The sequence below is a fragment of the Annulohypoxylon truncatum genome, assembly GCF_022578515.1.
Source record: "Annulohypoxylon truncatum strain CBS 140777 unplaced genomic scaffold F4807scaffold_12, whole genome shotgun sequence".
NCBI lineage: Eukaryota > Fungi > Ascomycota > Sordariomycetes > Xylariales > Hypoxylaceae > Annulohypoxylon > Annulohypoxylon truncatum.
The window spans coordinates 74,746-93,734 of NW_025953798.1; the positions used below are offsets into that span (position 1 = coordinate 74,746).

An 18,989-nucleotide genomic window follows, 5' to 3' on the forward strand; every position below is an offset into this window, starting at 1 on the left:
GGATCTTGTTATAATGGCTTATATCTGAGCATCCTTAATGTTCTCAACTCGAGCTCCATTCTCATAGTCTAGCTTCGTAAGACAGAAATTCATATTATATCGAGAAATCTATAAGACGATAAAAAATTATGATAGCATCCAAATTCGATCAGTTGTGGCGCATGGTTTAGGTTCGGAAGCGTTATAGGTACCTAGGTACCACATAATTGTAGGGCATGCGGCGGGCGATCAGCGCAAGGGTTCTTGGAAGGTTCAGCATTGGGCACGGGACCCAAGCTGCGGTAAAAGAGGCCCAAGCTCCCGAAGCTACAGAGCGGTAGCGCGCGACCTTAGCAGCATGGATGCGGTGTTACAATGAGATTGTACCCGGTAGTACCCCGCCTGACAGTGGCATCTGATTGATGATTTCAACGGTCTTTTCTCCCCCACTCGGTGTGTACAGACTCCAAGTCTCCAACCCCTCGTATTTTTTTAGTATCTGGTATCTGCCATAGCAATATCATCGATCTCTCTTTATCCCAAACACTTTAATCCTTGCCCCGAAGTTGTTTGTGAACATTGAAGCCTCTAGCAAGCTAAGCTTCACGTCGGCTACGTAAGCTATTTGATATCTCAGCTTCTGCTAATCATCATCGTACTGCTCATGAATACAGCTCCCAGCTTGTCCCGACTCACCGTATTTTCTTTGTCATGAATCGGAAAGTTAAACTCGAATCGAGACGGCGGTAACGTAGACGTACATAATATTCCCTTGTACCAGTTCTACCTTAGCTTCGGTACATAGCAACCAGTTCCTCCTAGCCGGGAAAGGCCTTGAAATAGCTGTATTACGCACTTGAGACAACACCGTCGGCGTTTATTCAACCTTGAAGCACTTTATATCTGCTAGGTTGCAACCATATTTTGCACTTCCAATCGAGAACCTCCGAAGCATCCATCCAGCGACAAGTCTCACAGCTTACAGCCATGTCGAACCCGGCTCTTAATTTCATTACCTTCAATCAAGACCACAGCTGCCTAGCTGTTGGTATGTCGGCTCTCCACTCCCAGTAGTATCGGCCGTACAGGTAGCTAACGGCTTCAGGTACTTCGAGAGGATTTCGCATTTACCACACGGATCCCTTCTCTAAGATCTTCAGCAGCGATGATGGGAACATCGCCATAATTGAGATGCTCTTTTCCACTTCGCTCGTTGCTCTCGTCCTCTCTCCTCGTCACCTAATAATACAGAACACGAAACGTGCCTCCGTTATTTGCGAGCTCACATTTCCATCTGCCGTCCTAGCAGTACGATTAAACCGCAAACGACTAGCTGTCGTGCTCGAAGACGAGATTTATCTATATGACATAGCCAACATGTCACTCCTCACCAACATTGCCACCTCCCCGAATCCCGGCGCTGTTTGCGCTCTCTCCCCGTCTTCCGAACACTGCTTCCTTGCCTACCCTTTGCCAAAACCTCGTGACGATACCCAAGATAAACGACCGTCGCATGCGCCTCCAGCTTCGCTTTACGCCCCCGTCACGTCAGGGGATGTCCTCATCTACGATACTTTAACCCTTAAGGCTGTTAACGTCATCGAGGCACACCGGTCTCCTTTATCGTGTATCGCGCTCAACAACGAAGGAAATCTGCTGGCAACGGCAAGTGAGACGGGGACAATCATCAGAGTATTCTCGGTGCCTAGAGGGCAGAAACTCTTCCAGTTCCGCCGTGGAACGTATCCCAGCACAATCTACAGCATGTCTTTCAACATGGCTAGCTCGCTTCTCTGCGTGTCCTCCACCTCGGACACCGTACACATATTCCGCCTCCAGCAGCCGGGCCCCAACAATACCCCCTCCGAGACGCCCGGCTCCCCGCGACAAGACCGCTGGTCCCGCAGCCGCAGCTACGACAGCGGCAACGACTCGCCCAACAGCGCGACCGGCTCCCCGCGCAGCGACGTGGCGGACCTCGCCGCTCCCCCGCCGTCTAACCCGCCGATCGTTAACCGCCCTCGGCACAGCGGCTCGTTCAGCAGCATGATCCGGCGCTCGTCGCAGCTCATGGGCCGCAGCGTCGCCGGCGTCGTCGGCAACTACCTGCCGCAGACGGTGACGGAGATGTGGGAGCCCCTGCGCGACTTCGCCTACATCAAGATCCCCAAGAGCTCGTCGGCGTCGCCGCGCCCGGGAGCGGCCGCCGCGGCCGCCAGCGGCCAGCAGCTGCGCAGCGTCGTGGCCATGAGCAGCAGCAGCCCGCAGGTCATGGTCGTCACGAGCGACGGCGGCTTCTACGTGTTCAACATCGACATGGAGCATGGTGGAGAGGGCTATCTAGTTAAGCAGTTTTCGTGCGTGCCACTAACAGACTCTTACCTCTTTTCTCTAGATTGAGATTATTTGATATATCTTAATTTACCAACTTGGAAGGAACTAACCTATACTAACTTATTCTCGCGTAACTTTGCAGGGTCCTCGACAGCGACGATAAGCTCGACGCCTCGAATTACGGTCCGTAGAGCGGCATGTACGAAGAGCGAGAAGAGGAACAAGAAGAAGGAGAAGACGAAGGGGACGAGGGGGGTTGGCTCGAGGGGCCCGGCTGGCTGCTCCTCAACTGCTGGGCCACGCCGTCGGAAGAATGGGCTTCATCTGGGAGGCGTTAAAAGGTTCATCATCATCGGGGCAAAGGGGGTGGGAGTGGGAGGGGTTCGTGCTGATTTACTCTTTTCCCATATTCTTCTTCACCAGGGCTTCTTCTCTAACCCATCGCCTTTTTTAATCCAATTGACCCCCTTCTCATCTCTATACCGCGGGAGGTTTTTTCCACCAGCTGAGCGAAATTCATACCCCAACCCAAACAGAAGACGGATATATGTATTTTTCCCCCTCTCGATTAAGGGTGGAGTTTAACCTTTTTGCGTCCTTTCTTTTTCTTTTTCTTGCTATTTTTGCATCAGCGTTTGGCGTCTAAGCGGTTTTCTTCGGTTTCATCAGCTGAGTACGAGATGTAGAGAGCATAAAACATCATTTCACTACTAAATACAAGCTATCGATATGTCCTACACCAGAAGAAGAATGGTGATGAAAAATCGCTATATTAACAGCGATAATCCAGATGGCAACAAGTAGCGATAGATAAGTCGGTTTGAACTCGCATATATATGGCCTAAACATTCTCATTATCGAAGATATCCAAAGTCGTAAATCCGTTAAAATCCCTAAAAAAAGATTCCCGTCGCTTGTCCATATCGCGTCACATACATGTAGGTAGATACTACAGTCGGCGTACTAGCCGTACAACAGTTCAAACGTAACCCCGTCCCCCCTTTCTAGGGGACGAGGGATGAATAACACGAGACTTTCGCAATGACACACCTTGTGATAACCGGACCATCCATCCATCCATCCGTTACAGAGAAACAAAACGATCGTAAAATAGAAAAAACCCGCTCCAAAAACAACGACGCCATGGCGCCGCTGGATGCGACAGGGCCCGGACATGGTAACCCCCCTTGGTTTTCAGCCCCATCCCCTTTTCTCAAGAAACGGAGTCCGCGAGCATAATGCTAAATAAAAATAAATAAAAAAATAAGATCTGTCAGGTCATTTCGTCGTTAAAAGGCGAAGATATGTCTCGCTCCCCTTCATCCACCGATTCCGTCAACTCCGAGATGAAATGTAGCCCAAAAGTTTTTGGGGGGTCGTAATTTGAAACAGTAAAAAGCATGTACCGCATGCTAGAGGATCCAGTGGTGTAGATTGTGCGGGAAAAAGGGGCGGTGGATATTGCCTCTCCTCAGCACTTACCACTGATCCTCGTTAAATGCTACAACGTAGATTGCTTCCGGCCAGATTCCGCCTTAGACTAAGCGCAACAGCTCAGATCCCGATTAGACCGTTTGTCAACCGTGCCGTTCGGGTCGTCAGCTGAAGCTACTACCTAGGTAAGATGCTGAATAAGCCAGTAAGCCAATAATCAGAACCTCCTCATATCTAGCGGGTAAATTATCTCGCATAAGGTCGATTCATAAGCGCGATTTCTCTCGCGATTTCTCCCCATTCTAACTCTCTCCGGACGGGATGTCCGGCATCATGGACACTCTTAGCCTGGTGCCGCCGGACTCGGAGCATCTCCTCCCACTTGAGGAGCTCATATGCAAACCTTAGATGGGGCTGGATGATCACATTGAGTCGTCTTGCTCGCACGAAGCAGTATGCTCGCGGGAATGAGAGGTCCATGGAGCGCATCACTTCCGCGATGCAAATAGTCGCGCTACGTGACACGCCCACTCGGCAATGAACTAATGTCGCGGTGCCGTTCCGATGCCCACGGTCTATGGAGTTGGTGGTTAGCTAATCAAGCGGATCTCGGGGGAGGGGGTTGAGGTTCCTATTCGGGAAGGTCCTGGCTCACGACTTCGTGCGCTAGGACCAGATGATGGCTAAACGGGTGGGTATACACACCGATGAATTCTAAACACTTCTCGAATTCCTTGGTCAACGGATCGATACCGTTATCCTGAACTTTTTCAACCACAAGCACGTTATCCTCCCCCCATTCTTCCAGCTCACCGTCCCGCCACATGGCTGTCTCTCCCACGCTGAGGATCTGTTTGATTCCCATCGCTTTCAGCAAATCCGGGTTATTAGCATGACCCAAATTACCCAGGTACATGTAGTCGAGAATTCGGCTCGGGAATGAACCGTCGAGAGAAGCGATCCACTTAGGCTCGTGTTTCACGAGATTCGTGATTTCCAGGAGGCTTTTATCCGCACAGACGGGTGATTCATGGAGTAGACGAGGCGCGATTGAGGTTAATAAAGATACGTCGGTTGGGTAAGCAAAGAAATTTCGTTTCATCATCGTATGCAGCTCAAGCCAGGCTTGAGGAACCGGTCGACCAGTACTATAGCTGAAATATGCAATACCTAACATAGTCGACTCGGTATACCCGTCAGCACAATGTATTAGAATCTTCCGCGGCCGGTTCGTCTCGACTTCTGTTGCTTCGGATGCATCAGACATATTAGAATCGCCGTCTACATCAGTATCCGATCGCGAGGGCAAAGTTCCGTGCGAAAGATGCCAAAGCCATTTGCAGGTTTCCAGGATGCCATCGGCCTCGGCGTGGGACCACGTTGGTGGGAGAATGCTCCCAGATGAGGGGAAGTCGAGGTAAGCGTGCCTCGCGTCGTCGTTGGGACCTTCAGCAATTGCTTGTAGCGCGGCTGGATTCAGTCGACCGAGGTCGCTACACTCGATGAGAATATCGAACTGCTGCTGCTCTTCGCCCTCTGGTTCAGGAGTTGGTCCCATCCACACATTATGTGATACCTCGGTGGCTTTCGTCATTGCATACATTTCTAACCGTTCCTGGTGGAAAAAGTCCACCACGGCACCCGTCAGGCGACCCTCTGAATCGACTGAGACAATTTCGCTATGCTTTTTCTCAAAGTCCCTAAATGGACTAATACATATGAAAGTATTGTATTTCGGAAGGGATTCGTGTTTCCTACGCCACTTAGATTGTGCCGACGCGATTTCCCATCCCAATTTGCGGACCAACCCCGCGTCCTCTCCATATACGATAATATCGGAGGTTATGGCGGTTTTAGCGGCCTGAATCTGAAAATTCCGGACGGAGAATCCCTGTTTTGGATCAACCTCGATAAATTCGCCATCAGCACAAGGATTCATGAATTCATTAGGGGCAATAGCTCCTTTCAACCGTGCTGTCGAGAGATCACCGTCGGCTTTAACAACTGTGATACCACGTAAACAGCTAGGTATCTGCCGCATAGGTTTGCTCCTTGTCGAGAAAAAGGTCTGCTGGATCTGGTTACAAGGATGCAATCCGTGGAACCAGGGAAATACTTGTGATGGTTCTGGTAGAGGTTGTTTAGAAAGATGGTCTAAGGAGGCTGCCACGTCTCCAGGATGGATCTTATATAAAGCGAGCGACCCCGCCTCCAGATGCTCAAACTTATCTGGGGGGTAGAGGAGGGACGATCGGTGTCGACGTTCATCCTCACGACCTGGAGAAGGTGGAGGGGTATTTGGTTCACGGACGTGTGGGTGTGCCGGACCGGTAGGGCAAACTGGAATATGTTTGTTTGGAATGGGCGCGGGCGCGGCGCTGGATACTTGTTGGGTATTGATCGTTTCGAGAGCTATCGGAGAAGATAAAGTGACGATACCAGAAGAAGAGCGATGCGGTGAAATTGGCCTGGGAAGCGCAACTGTAGTCATTGTCTTACTCATAGTACTACTTGTGGTTGTTGTTCAAGTGACAATTGTTGTTTCTGTTGTTGAAACGGAAGTAAATTGGTATTGACTGGCACCGTTGGTAACCGTGTGCTTCATATCAGGGTCAGGCTCTCAAGCTTAAGCTCAGGCTCAGGCACAAGGGTAAGGCAGTAGCTACTTAGTTGCGAGGTGGACTAAGCGCAATTGCGGGGGGACGGGGTGGACGGGGAAGGAGTGGTCTGGTATGGATGTATGTATGTACGTGTATGTACGTGAATGTACGTGGATATCCAGGTGGGTAGATGAGCGGGGGTGTTTAAGGTTCCAAGCCTGTCGATGGATCGATCCCGGAATCTAATCGACGATAACGTTAGGTTGCGGAGGAAGTCTGTACTCCTACAGTAGAGTTAGGTTATACGTCAACTTCCAATCTTAAAATATTTATGTCTATAGCAAGCGAGAGGAAATTACGCAGAGGAATAGATAAGAACGCAACGCAATGCACTTTCTTTCATTGACGTTGTGTATCTATCCCTCTTATGTAGTTCCACTGTTGTTTGTTGCAAAATAAGAGGGGAAGGGGGGGTAGGCTATATGTGGCATGCATAGATGGTATAAGAAAGTGGAGGTGGAGAGAGAAGAAGTAATAAAGTTGTAAAAAGTACATACCCAGAAGAGAAGACAGAACAACAGAGAATGGCCGAAAAGGTAGAAAATTGGATTAAAATGGCGAAAAGTTTGGAATTGGTAAGTGAGGAGAAGAAGGGAAGAAGACGTTGATGTAACTAGTAGATATAATGTGTGTGGAATGTGTGGACTGGTTCAAGGTTATGGCCGGAGGGTATATCAGACTCGTTTCACGCACACAACAGCGTTGATTGGGAGTTGCAGCCTTATCGCACATCCCTGGTTGATGCAGCGCAACAGCAGAGCAGGTAGTATGTAGTATGTAGACTACCTATGTAAGTACCGTGCCGTGCAGTTTCCCTAGCAAGTCAGCGATTGAAGGGTCACCGGTGTACCAAGCGGCAGATAAGACGAGTTGATTTGATCGATAGGTAAATGGTGCGAGATTGGGTCAGATGGGATCATGGTGGTTTCCAGTGAGTTTATTATGGCTTTCTAGGTTTATGCCCCTACCTCATCTTCTATGCTTCGAATTCAGCCCCTCTAGAATACAACCCATATGATACTTACCTATGTATGCTCACATCAACTTTTACATATTACACAATTCATGTCATGGTATCTCTTTGATAACCTTGTGAGAGCTACTTCTGTATCCCGTAGCTAAGGTTGTAACTAATACAGGATAGTACGAATATTTAGAAATTGCAGCGTTTCCTTCCCACAAGATGCCAAGAACAGCATACATGATTAGTCCGTGTCCACCTTGTCTAGTCCTTGCCTTTGAAGCAGGCCTTTGCTAGGTATGGTCCCATAGAACAGGGAAATATGCAGTTCGTCCGGCACTGATCAACGTTCGGAACACTGGGTCCTCTTTATTTAGAGGGGAATACCTAGCACACATGGGAACATTGCACGAACAAAGGCGTCGATAAAGTACAATCACGAGATGTCGAACTTCAATGCCAAAGACGAAAGCCATACTGGTGAGAAAAAGACGTTGAATATGCCAATTTCGGCCAAAAGTTCCTTTTATTTCGGAGCGATGTTCCCCAGGCCAGCTAAACATGCATGTGGCTTATATACTCGTTTCTGCCTTTCTGCTTTTCGGAGGGGCGAAACTACAATATGCGGTTCTTGATAGGTTGACTTGCCGCCACCACGGCTTGAAGGAGTTTCAACGAAAGTAACGAGGCCACGACACCGTACATGTAAAACGGCAGCGTAGCACCTCTGGCTAGCTAGATAGCCTAGATGTATGGGGTTTATAGAGCACATCGAAGCCCGACGGGTCTTGCGGGTGAAACGAGGGGCAATATGTCGTCGTCGACGCTGCAACCTCAGATACTAAAGAAACTGTTGGCCAATGGAGGAGATTGAGACCCCACCCACAATATGTAGAAAGTGAAGAATGTGGCACACTATTCTCTATCAGCACTTGTATTGCCATATCTGAGGCTGGGGTTTCATAGGCAAGCTGCATATTCGACCCAATCGTCAGGGACTTAACGAGATAGCCACTAAGATCGGCAGCTTCGTTGCAATTGTCTGCAATACACATCAGGGCCGTTACCACCCTCGCCACCACTTCCTTACTATATCGTCCATCGAGATTCGTCGTTGAGGGCATTCGAGTTTTCTATAGTAGCACTAATGCATGCTTTAAGTATGTATGTAGTACATTAGCACCCACATCCGGTCGACCTTGAATCCGACCGGCATCCCTTGCTTTTACTTGAGCGTCTATTGACTCTTGTTGTAAAGGACAAACATCTGATAATGCTGGGTGTTGAATATCGCAAGCTGCCTACTTAGGTAATATGCATAGCTGTCGGGCCATTAGCTTGTTAGACAAAGCCCTACGAGATCCATAACATGGATTAGTCTCCGCTACTATGGAGTATAAACTTTTGACTTATATTCTTAGCTTGACCCGGCAGACCCGGTAATCTCGATGTTCTCAAACTTACCTCCAACTTAATTATGCTTACCTAGTACAGCGACAGATGATTAGCATTGACAGTTTGACATGTCGTCGAATGTTACGCGTACTTATATCGGTGACGTGCCATCTAACTTTACACATACTGTTGCATACGACACATGTCAGGGACGATTTTTGCGGCTGCAATGCAAAGGTCCGTTGGGCCTTGACCAGTGGTATTATGATACAACATTCTTAATGCTGGAACCTCGATTCTCTTTCAAGAATCTAGGGGTGATAAATGAAGTAAGGTGAAGTTGGGATAGAATTCTTATTGGCTAATAGAGGGACTGGTTTAGACATCATTGCGAATTCTAGAATTCTTCCAAGCATTAAGCATACAAAGGGAGAAACGAATAGCCGAGTTGCGATTATCGATTCCGTTTCAATGGTTACGTGAAAGCCCCATCAAGGAAACGAATTAAGGTTTCGCCAATGAAGCTCCTGAAAATGTATTTTGTACTACTGCGTAGTAGGCTGCTAGGTCATCAAGCATGGGGAAGTTGAGGCGTGACGGGTCTACGGGTCCTGCTGATTAAAAAAGCCACAGCGAGCCACAGCGGGGAGTGAGGCTGCTCAGGCTGCTTGTCCACTGCACCCCATCCACTCCGATCCGTCCCAATTAATTTATCTTTAGCACCACGTCACCGCCGCATAGAAGCACATGCATGTGCTAAATGACACCCTACTTACCGACTGGAGCTGTGCCAGGTACACGATGCTTTTTTACTTCCGAATTAAATGTCCTAATCGACTATTGCTGTTGTGAACCGATCGACGACAAGCTTAGGTTCATATTTGAATAACGCATCCGCTCTCGTTTGCGTTTACCATTACTACCTATTATGCCTATTTCCTGTATGTGCAAGTAGCCGTCTTGCCGCCTCTTACCGAAAGTCCGACAGACCGCCCTGAGCTGAAAAGGGCAATCCCAGGCACGTACGTTTCTTAAAGCATGCCTTCCTTACCAAGGCTGCCTAGTACTAGCATCGCCATCTTTATGTGGCCTTGTACGCGATAGATTCCATAAGTTGCGAGAAAAGGCAAGATAGAGAAATTCGAGAGTTCTGGTATTTCCAGAAAACTACCCGAGTAGATGATCCTAAAACCATTCGACAATGCCTCCGAACAACAACATCATGAACTACTACGGGGAAGCACCGAAAACACATAACTTCGGATCGAGATGTCGATTAGCTCCGGTATCCCATCCTTTTGCCTCCAACGTCGATGGCATCCCGCCAGTAAACGCCCAGTACTTTTACCTGTCCTCCGTCCCCATCGATGACCCTCTTTCCACTACCACCGTCGCTGCCACGGCCGACCCTAAATCAGCTAGAAGCAGTCTCCGACCCTTCTCGCCGGGGGATAATAATGCGTTGGAGAAGGCTTGGCTGAGCCTTGCTTCGGATACCTACCGTCAGAATCATACAAACGCACTGCAGAACCGGCCTCCCAGCCCGTGTCTCGCTAAAACAAATGGCGAGAAGTTACGTAGTATCGTACGCCACTTGGCCGTGGAACATGCGGAAAAGCATTCACGCGAAGGTCCTTCACAGGAAAAGGTCCAGCCTTTCACCGAGGGTCTACCGGAACCAGAAAATGCTGCGCTTCTGTGTTGCCCGGACCTCCTCGTCGATGTTGGAGTTGCCCTACGGACATCTTTTTGTGCTGTGGCCAGGCGAAAACAGCCTGAGCTTAACCGAAATATGGTTGCCCAGGCTGTTATAAGTGAGATGAATACGCTGCACACTGATTCAACGGCTTCCGTCACAGAACGGCGCGTGCCGTCTAATAGCATCCCCCCAAGCCAGTCGCAGATCGACTCCTTGATGAGGTCAAATCAGCCAGATGAGCGACCAAATAGTCAACATTCCGTGGGGTCGCAAGCTCAAGTGTCAGCCGATAAAAGCCCCAGTGTTCCTGTTCCTACGAAATCTTCGTTTGCGAATGACGGTATCTCGGGTAGGCCCTTCGTTCGCGTAGGCACCCCAGAAAGTCCCATCGTATCTCCGCCGGCCTCGTTTCCGAGAGCTACTACTTTTCGACCCAGCGGACTCGTTGAGGAGGTGAAGAGCGGAGAAGCTAGGTCCCGTCGTGCTTCGTCAGTAGGGGATCCAGCTCCTTCACCTAAATATACCGAAGCTCCAAAAGTCGTTTCACGTGAAGTGACGGTCGGTGTCTCTAGGTTGCATGAAGTGTCTCTTCCTTCTCTACAGATGAAGCCAATATATTGGTCCCCTGTTAACGATATTGCTACTGTTTTCCGAGCAACTTGGTTCTACCGGTATAATCACCATGCCTAACTGCAATTGGAATATTTACTAATTTGCACTAGAGACGACATGAGACCTATAGATCCCACTGTAGCTAATCAGCTCGAAGCTGGATATCGAGAGCTTAAGCCTCATTCCGAGACTTGGAAAGATGAACTCAGATGTGCTGTGGAAGTTGGTCCTCTAGGGGAAGAAAAGGTCTCGCATCCGTTATGGCCGAAGCCACTAAATAAGTCTAAGAAGGCCGATGATCTGATGGAACCGCCTATATCCAGTAATCCCTTTTGTGCAGCTCGTTGCTTCCGCGGTGAAGCAGCCGCAGAAGGTAGCTTACTACCAGACCCGAACGAGGACAATTCCTCTCCTATGACGACCCACAAGAAGTTCGAGCAGTACCATGTGATTTACAAGGACGAGACGACAGCATATTTACTCAAGCCAAGCCTAAAGCCCTCTGCATACTACGGCCGCAGACCGGTGGCAAAAATAGTGAAGGGTCTCACTATTGGCATCCCGGTGGTGAGAGGCTTTGACTATGAGGCCTGGACGAGGAAGCATGAGAAGAGACAAGATCAGCGGCATCAGCAGGCTGCATCTGTTCTTAACAGTGCCCAAGAAAATGTTAGGCGTGACGCGTGCTCAGCGTGTAAGGCCGATGAAGAACGCGCGCAAGTTACAGATCTTGTCCTAGTTGTTCACGGCATCGGCCAGAAGTTAGCAGAACGAGTGGAAAATTATCATTTCACCCACGCCATAAATGCCTTCCGTCGGGCTATCAATATCGAGCTGCGAAGTGACGCAGTCAAAGGGGTGTTAAGGCAAGGGCTAGACGGTATAATGGTCCTTCCGGTGAACTGGAGGCAAAACCTATCGTTCGAAGAAGGCGGGCCGATGAAGGAAGAGGATAAGGAGCATTACACACCCGGTGGTTTCACTTTGAAGGATATCGAACCCAAGACCATCCCTGCCGTCCGGAGTATGATATCTGATGTTATGTTCGATATTCCATTCTACATGTCGCATCATAAACCGAAAATGGTAGCGGCTATGGTCCTTGAAGCAAATCGTGTTTTCAGGCTCTGGTGCCGAAATAACCCAGGCTTTGCGGAAAAGGGAAGGGTTCATCTAATCGGCCACTCGCTCGGCAGCGTCATGTGTATTGAAGTCTTGTCGAGGCAGCCCACGATTGTACCACCTTTGCAACTCACGAAGCAACCCGAATTGAAGCACTTCGAGTTCGACACCAAGAATTTGTTTCTTCTAGGTAGCCCCGCTGCTTTCTTCCTGTTGCTCGAGAGAGGTGCGTTACTGCCGAGGAGAGGACGTCGGAAACCAGGAGCAGACCTTAGCGATATTGTGTCGAAGGACATTGTTGGAGATGTGGGACGGTTCGGCTGCATCGCCGTGGACAATATCTACAATGTCATGGCCCGAGAAGACGCCGTTGCATATCTGCTCAATGGGACTCTAGACCCAATGTACGCAGCAAGCCTGAAGACCGCGTATGTGCCAAGTACATCGACGTCCTTTCTACAATCAATGGGTAATGCTATGCTCAGCATTGTCCCCGGAGCTGGAGCATCCTCGGCAGCAAATGCCCCGATCCCAAGGCCACCGACTGTGCGCCTTCCATCACAACTCGAACTTGAGGTCCACGATTTCACGCGTGAAGACATTGCCGAGAAGAAAGCTTACCTACTTAACGATAATGGGCAAATCGACTACTTTTTGCGGTCGGGTAGCGGTCCACTCGAATTGCAGTATCTAAATATGTTGAGCGCTCACACGAGCTATTGGGTAAACCACGATCTCATCCGCATGCTATGCATGGAGATAGGGAGGAATCCGGGGAAGGCGAATACGCTTCCCGCTATGAGAGCTGTAAAGGCTACGAAGCGAGTCATTCCTTCGGCGGTTTGAATGAATGGAATTATGTCCGGTTCACGAATAAATAAATTTGCATGGATACACTTCTGGCCTGGCGTTTGGGAATTTAATACAGGGTTGGACCGGGAATGATGGCATTTAGACTACGGATACCCATTGCCAATATGAACAGATTCACAAACAAAGTTGTAACAGCATAGTAATACAGCAGATACACTCTCGTCTCGTACTTCACCGTGTCGCATTTTCAGGAGTGTATTAGAACGGCCTGTTAACTCACCTTCGGTCCCGAGACTCTTGATAAGCTGGGGTAGTTGGCAACGAAAGCCCTGTTGTTCCAAGTTATTCACCATACGAAGCCGGTTTGTGGAAGCAGGTTGCGTGGCAGTGCCTCGAAGTAAGCCGGAATGGCAAGTTCCCAGCCGGTCAATATGCTGGCCCTTCAGCCGTCGGTCCCGATTCCGTCTCGGCCAATTTCTTCGGCTTCGGCATGTGGGATCGCTCTTACGTCCGTAACGCCACGTTACTTCGGGGAAAAGCTCTTGTGCGGTATTTCTTTTTTGCGAGCCTAGCGAATATCGATGAACAGAATCGTAACCGAGGTTAGTGATCTGAGCCATGCGGATTTGGAGAGGCTTCGCTATCGAACTATGTCTCACATGTCAGCCTTGACCGAATTACCATAGCTAGAAAGATCGGAGGTTAGGTAATATGGGCAGCTACTTGCGAAATGTGAAGAATGGTCTTCCTCGTCAACGGGGTTCCAGCCGCGCTTTCGTTTAAGGACCCATCGACGTGGACATGTCTCGGAAAAATATGAAGCGGCTCCGATGAGAGCGTCCCGTCAACGACCGCCAAGCTCTAACGGCATCGGGGAGGTCGTCTGCGGAGAGTTTCACCAGTATCCCGTAGCCTAGCGGCTCCGATTCTTCTTCCAACCAAGAGCAAGGAAACCCGGGCACTCCTCGTGTTTTCTGCGATCACCGGGAAGTGATTTCGACGATATCTGCAGTCATCATCATCATCATCATCCTCCCCAGTACCTTATACGGCGTATAATCGACGATGATTCCGATGATTTCGTATAGCTCGGCCATGACCTCATGTCATACGTGCTGACGCAGCAAAACTCGAGGATACCCCTATCCTGGTTGTGCTACCATTGCCGTTGCTATAGTCTCCAGCTTGAGCCCCTTCTCCCGCTATATTTTAGCTCGCCAGTAGACATATTCCGCCGTGATACGGTACGACGTCGGGGTCTTCTGTGGTGTTCTGATGTCTTAGATATAATTAGCTAGGACTGCGTGTCGTAGAACTTCTGCAGCTTAGTTGAGGGCCTCCCGCTAATACTTACCTCGACACGACTAAGGACGACGCTATCCAGCTCGAAATCTTTTTTTTCTTCTAGCACTGCAAAGCAAAAGTTCCTAAAGGAGCCTTCTCTATCGTCGATGCTTACGTCGCAGTTTATGTTGGGGGTACTGCAGTGAAATTTCTGACATGTCTTCGGTCACGATGGGATCTGATCGATGTTCATCAACAGTATCTGTTCCTAGAAGATTAAAAGATGACGTGGCTAATTTAGATTATGTACAACTAACGAAGCTCTATGCTTACTAACAGACTTCTGACGCTCTAACAAATATGGGCGGCGCAGACGAGGCACAGCATGAAGGAATGGGCAAAATCACGTCGTCCAGATAGACTCGTCAGCAATAAGTAGGACACCGAGGCTTACTTAGGAAACCCGATCTCAGTTCTTCAACAATTTCACAACCCAAATCGACGACGATACACTAACTTCTCACCTGTTGGTAATACCGGCATTGAGGAGCGTCCAGCGCTACGGATTACCAAGAGATCGAGATAATGCACAACAGCTGTTAGTACAGTTCCGCCTCACAATATTGAGACACAACCAACGTCGTCCTTTGAGTAATCAAATGTTACCAGCCCGTAACCACCTCTATCTCCGCCATGCCACTCCCAGCGCTCGAGGCTGTACCTGTACGACGTCTACGAGTCCTACCGTTTAAGGTATAGCAATTCGCTTGGCTGGCTGGCTGGATTTACTTGGACTCTATCCATCCAACTGGTGATAGGAGATCGGCTCCCCCCACCGGCTCCCGGGTATAATTTGCCACGCAATCTTGATCATATGTCCTAATTAACCACGCATCAACCCACCTACTGTACGAAGAAATATCGTATTCAGTCGGCACTAGTTGCCCGTACTTGATACTCGCGACTCGGGGACGGGCCTAGTCGGATTAGAGAGTAGCCTTCTTGGAGGATGAGACAGCAAGATTATTCCCACTGTATTCGACAAGGCGACCATTCATATCGCTATCGTCGTTCGGTAGCTACCGGCATCCGAGCAGATAACCTACATATGTTGTGCTATTAGGATTTTCATCCACCTCCTCAAAAGCCGCTCTTTTACGCGTACCCCCTATTGGCATTGCTTGGCCTTCCATATCCCGAAAAGGCAGATCTACACCGGCCGTGTCTCGATGAAGTGTATCAGGAAGTGCCTGATGGGCTGCCCATAGGGGATACCGTAGAGTAGATACTTCGCCACTTCCCCAGTATTAAGGGGGTGAAATCCTTTTTGCTACGACGTCGAGAGGGGGAAACCGAGGTGAGAACCGTCAGGTCTGCTTCATCTAAAATGATTCCAGATTTCAGACACCTTCCCTGCTACGGGATAAAGAGATACATACAATCTTCGATGTCGGCCAACAGCGGGCCCAGCTACATATGTGCATGTCCGGCTCCTCTCCCCAGTTCCACAGGACCGGGAGGTTGTGATCGCTCTGTCTCGAAGGGGCACGTAGCCTTCCAATAGGGCTAGATTTCCTTCCTCCGCCACAAACCACCTTCTACATCTCTCCCTTCCTTCCGCTTCCCCTTTCCCCTGTTCTCCAAGGGCATAGGTAGCGTGATTTTTTTTTCCCCCATCCTCGACCCTTTGAAAGTCCCGAGGTGGCCGCTTCTAGTCTCCTCCTCCTTGCTCCTCTTCTCCTTCTCGCCCCCCTCTAGAAAACTCGGCATCGCGAAAGCGTGGAGTTGTAAAAAAACGTCACTGTGGATATTCCGCAGTAATACTTCCGGGATTGAGAGGCGAAGATAAAAAGGCACATATTATGGAACTGCCGGCTAACTGCCAACAGCAGTAACATCCGTCCAGTCCCCCCTCCCCCCCTTGTTCCCCCATAAGAAACTTGTGGCACAGGCAAAACGCATTGTTCATTTTCGAAAAAGACGTTGGAAGTTCAATCCCCGAATTATTAGGTCTTGGTTCCAACATCCAAAACGTCCTCTTTCCCGAAAGCGGTGAAAAATCCCATCAAAACCATGAGATAGGTTTGTCTAAACCAAGCCTCTCCCGTTAAATTAGCTAAACAGTTCCACCTTCTTCTTTCTTCTTCTCTTAACTCCGAAAAAAAGCAAGATGTGTCAGGATGTGTGTTGTGTGCCCCCCTGGCTGGAATTTCTGGATATTCTGTATCTGTATCCTGCGCCTCGACGGATAGGGTGAGAGGAGAACCCCTACGCTTGCCTGGCATATGTGATAACTAAGTGCTGACAGCTGCGATCGCCGTCGAGGAAGGATGCAAGAGAGAAGGGTCTCGAGCCATGGTTTAGTCCCCACCCGCTGCCTATATGTCTGTTTGTATGTATATGTATGTTCGTGAAGTATGTATGCTTGCTGCTGTGTGTGCTGCCGATGCCTATCGACGGGTGTCGGCACCGAGTGGTTCTCCCCTGCTTTTCCCAAGCGGTTTCAAGGAAGAGCCAAAACGCAGGACGAGGGGGGAAACTGACTGGGCTTCAATACATACGCAGCACAGTGAAAGGTTAGGTAATGTATGTAGCTTCAACAAGCGTTCCTAGGATTCTTTCGAGATCCACGGGCCTTGCAAAATTAGAGACCAGGGGCACTTGAACTGGAAAGGTAGATTTCTTTTTCCCCTCTCGATGTATTTTGCCCTCTTTATTTTTACTAATAATAATACCAATACCCCCTTTCATACTTGAAGCCTGGAATTGTCGTATGTTAACAGGATCCGCCTCTATTTTTCGATTATTCATCATCGTCGTCGAGATGAGGTGCCAAGCTTGGCTAAACTGGGGACGCCCAGGATAGTGTCTTAACAACCTTGAACAGGGGTAGGTTCCTGATGTATGTACCTGGGATATGTATGTATGCATAATACTGTAGATTTTCGACACGACCACGCGCCGACGAGTTGCAGCTCAACTGCAGTATGTAATAGTACGGTATCATATGCGCGTATGATTTGTATGTATCGTACCTACAGCAAGCAGACACCTCGAACCCCCCTGCATCCCACGAGCTGAAAAGCAGGGGAAAGCATGACATAGGAAGGACGGTGAGCTTATTGTTAATCTCAGGGTCAACAAGGGGACGGCTTCAAGGTCCCCCGGGAAGCAAATGTAGCAGTTATCTACCTACCTACGCAGTATGTAGCAGCAGCAAAAACTCAAATCAAGAGCCGATTCCTAATCCCGTCTTCTCCTCTCCTTGGTTACGTCTCGTCATGTTGCGTGCTGTTTGCGTACCTTGCTCTCCGGCTGAAGGATTTATCTATCGACCCAGCCCTGCGATCCTTCACGCCCTTTTCCCAGCTGCCTGTCGCATCTGACCGGCGCTTGACGAATTGTTCTAGAAGAGTAACCATAAAAATGAATCACGTAACTCGACCGGAAAGGGTTAAGTGAGTAGGTTGCTACATAGGTAGTTACGGTAGAGCAAGGCAATGGATTCGCTCTCATCTCGTTTCCCCCCATCACGCACCCACGCAACCACAACGTTCTGCCGCGTAATCGAGCACAACAGTTGGACAATCCAGTTCCGCCAGTCAACTCGCTTAGCGCCAACCCCTCAACCGTCCGCCGTCCGGATAGCGTATGGATGGCCTGGTCCGTCTAGTACGATTTGGTGAAGAGTTAATGACAAGCAAGCCTACACTCGGCCGTAACGGCGGATAGGATGAGGTTCTCCCCTCTTGGCACCCATGATATCAAATACTATTGTTTACTTACATGGCCCTAGCCAATTACTGGACCGGGCCGATGGAGGCGGACGATGGAGTCCAGTAAATAAGGCTAAGAGAGTGGGGTGCCATATAAACGGCTCTAAAAACGGCATGTATCATAGTATGGTTCCTATCTAATCGTCACTATTCATGCGAACTGCTGGCAGTATAGAGACAGACTCATAGTGAATACTACTCTAAACCCCAATACATACAGTTCTTAGGAACGGGACCGAGCCCGAATCCCTGGATCTAAAACAGAACCTTTTCTCGCTTCTACCAAGTTTTGCTATTCATAGCGTCGTATATAGAATATGTTTAGAAGCCTTTGAGGTAGGAATGCGAGAACTGGGAGTTCTTCAGCATTCAAAACTTACGTCATGTTTTCTTGCCGCTATCGTAGGCCCCTTACGAGCCCGTCTGATCCTGCTTCCAGGGGATCGACCAAGGCTACACGTGCGCCCAGACAGGGTTCCGGAGCGGAGAATAATCAATATCGACAATACATACCCTCTCCGTGAACTTACGGAAGTAAGCAACTCGGTGTCAAAAAGCCGTCGAAAGGGTAAAGTTGGGGGCTTAAAAAAATCTAAATGGAAATCTAAAAAATCCAAAAGCTTCGAGAAGCTAGCTAATGTTGGATGGGGAAATCGGCGCGAGGTAGGGCTCACGCTCACTGCTGCGAACCTTCGGCGCCTACATGCGGTAGCGCATATGTGCCTAGATGGTAGCGCATCTGTAGGATATATGAAATAGCATCTAGACTTGCAGCATGTTCTAATCCCAAGGAGTTTTGAACGTGGCGTGATCAGGACCACTTGCCACGCTGTGCGGTTGCATCGTATGCAGTCACCATTGCAGCGACTTCTCTCTCTCCCGTAGGGTTGGATCCGGAATCAAGTTTCTTATAAAGCGAC

At 49.2% G+C, this 18,989-nt stretch overlaps 4 protein-coding genes across 4 annotated transcripts; 3 read left to right on the top strand and 1 right to left on the bottom strand.

Moving 5' to 3' along the window:
• Nucleotides 1-749: 749 nt before the first annotated feature.
• F4807DRAFT_51259 (WD40 repeat-like protein) lies at nt 750-2,758 on the top strand. Its single transcript, XM_048003134.1, has 3 exons — nt 750-1,027; nt 1,085-2,336; nt 2,456-2,758. Exons 1-3 carry the CDS (start codon nt 967-969, stop codon nt 2,502-2,504), a joined length of 1,362 nt encoding a protein of 453 aa, XP_047855049.1. The 5' UTR covers nt 750-966; the 3' UTR covers nt 2,505-2,758.
• Nucleotides 2,759-4,370: 1,612 nt separating this feature from the next.
• Nucleotides 4,371-6,527, bottom strand: F4807DRAFT_421777 (uncharacterized protein). Its single transcript, XM_047997610.1, has one exon. It carries the CDS (start codon nt 6,248-6,250, stop codon nt 4,379-4,381), a length of 1,872 nt encoding a protein of 623 aa, XP_047855050.1. The 5' UTR covers nt 6,251-6,527; the 3' UTR covers nt 4,371-4,378.
• Nucleotides 6,528-9,533: 3,006 nt separating this feature from the next.
• Nucleotides 9,534-13,097, top strand: F4807DRAFT_51348 (DDHD domain-containing protein). Its single transcript, XM_048003136.1, has 2 exons — nt 9,534-11,133; nt 11,185-13,097. Exons 1-2 carry the CDS (start codon nt 9,965-9,967, stop codon nt 13,040-13,042), a joined length of 3,027 nt encoding a protein of 1,008 aa, XP_047855051.1. The 5' UTR covers nt 9,534-9,964; the 3' UTR covers nt 13,043-13,097.
• A 5,098-nt stretch (nt 13,098-18,195) lies between these two features.
• On the top strand, nt 18,196-18,939 carry F4807DRAFT_51344 (uncharacterized protein). Its single transcript, XM_048003135.1, has one exon. The coding sequence runs from the start codon at nt 18,412-18,414 to the stop codon at nt 18,826-18,828; it is 417 nt and encodes a 138-aa protein (XP_047855052.1). The 5' UTR covers nt 18,196-18,411; the 3' UTR covers nt 18,829-18,939.
• Nucleotides 18,940-18,989: the final 50 nt, after the last annotated feature.

What these genes read in the sequence shown, in the direction of transcription:
- F4807DRAFT_51259 (XM_048003134.1), top strand. Translation starts at nt 967, where the DNA reads ATGTCGAACCCGGCTCTTAATTTCATTACCTTCAATCAAGACCACAGC. An exon ending in CCACAGCTGCCTAGCTGTTG is followed by an intron (nt 1,028 to 1,084) that starts GTATGTCGGCTC and finishes TAACGGCTTCAG; the next exon opens with GTACTTCGAGAGGATTTCGC. An exon ending in TATCTAGTTAAGCAGTTTTC is followed by an intron (nt 2,337 to 2,455) that starts GTGCGTGCCACT and finishes GTAACTTTGCAG; the next exon opens with GGTCCTCGACAGCGACGATA.
- F4807DRAFT_421777 (XM_047997610.1), bottom strand. Translation starts at nt 6,250, where the DNA reads ATGAGTAAGACAATGACTACAGTTGCGCTTCCCAGGCCAATTTCACCG.
- F4807DRAFT_51348 (XM_048003136.1), top strand. Translation starts at nt 9,965, where the DNA reads ATGCCTCCGAACAACAACATCATGAACTACTACGGGGAAGCACCGAAA. An exon ending in CGAGCAACTTGGTTCTACCG is followed by an intron (nt 11,134 to 11,184) that starts GTATAATCACCA and finishes AATTTGCACTAG; the next exon opens with AGACGACATGAGACCTATAG.
- F4807DRAFT_51344 (XM_048003135.1), top strand. Translation starts at nt 18,412, where the DNA reads ATGCGAGAACTGGGAGTTCTTCAGCATTCAAAACTTACGTCATGTTTT.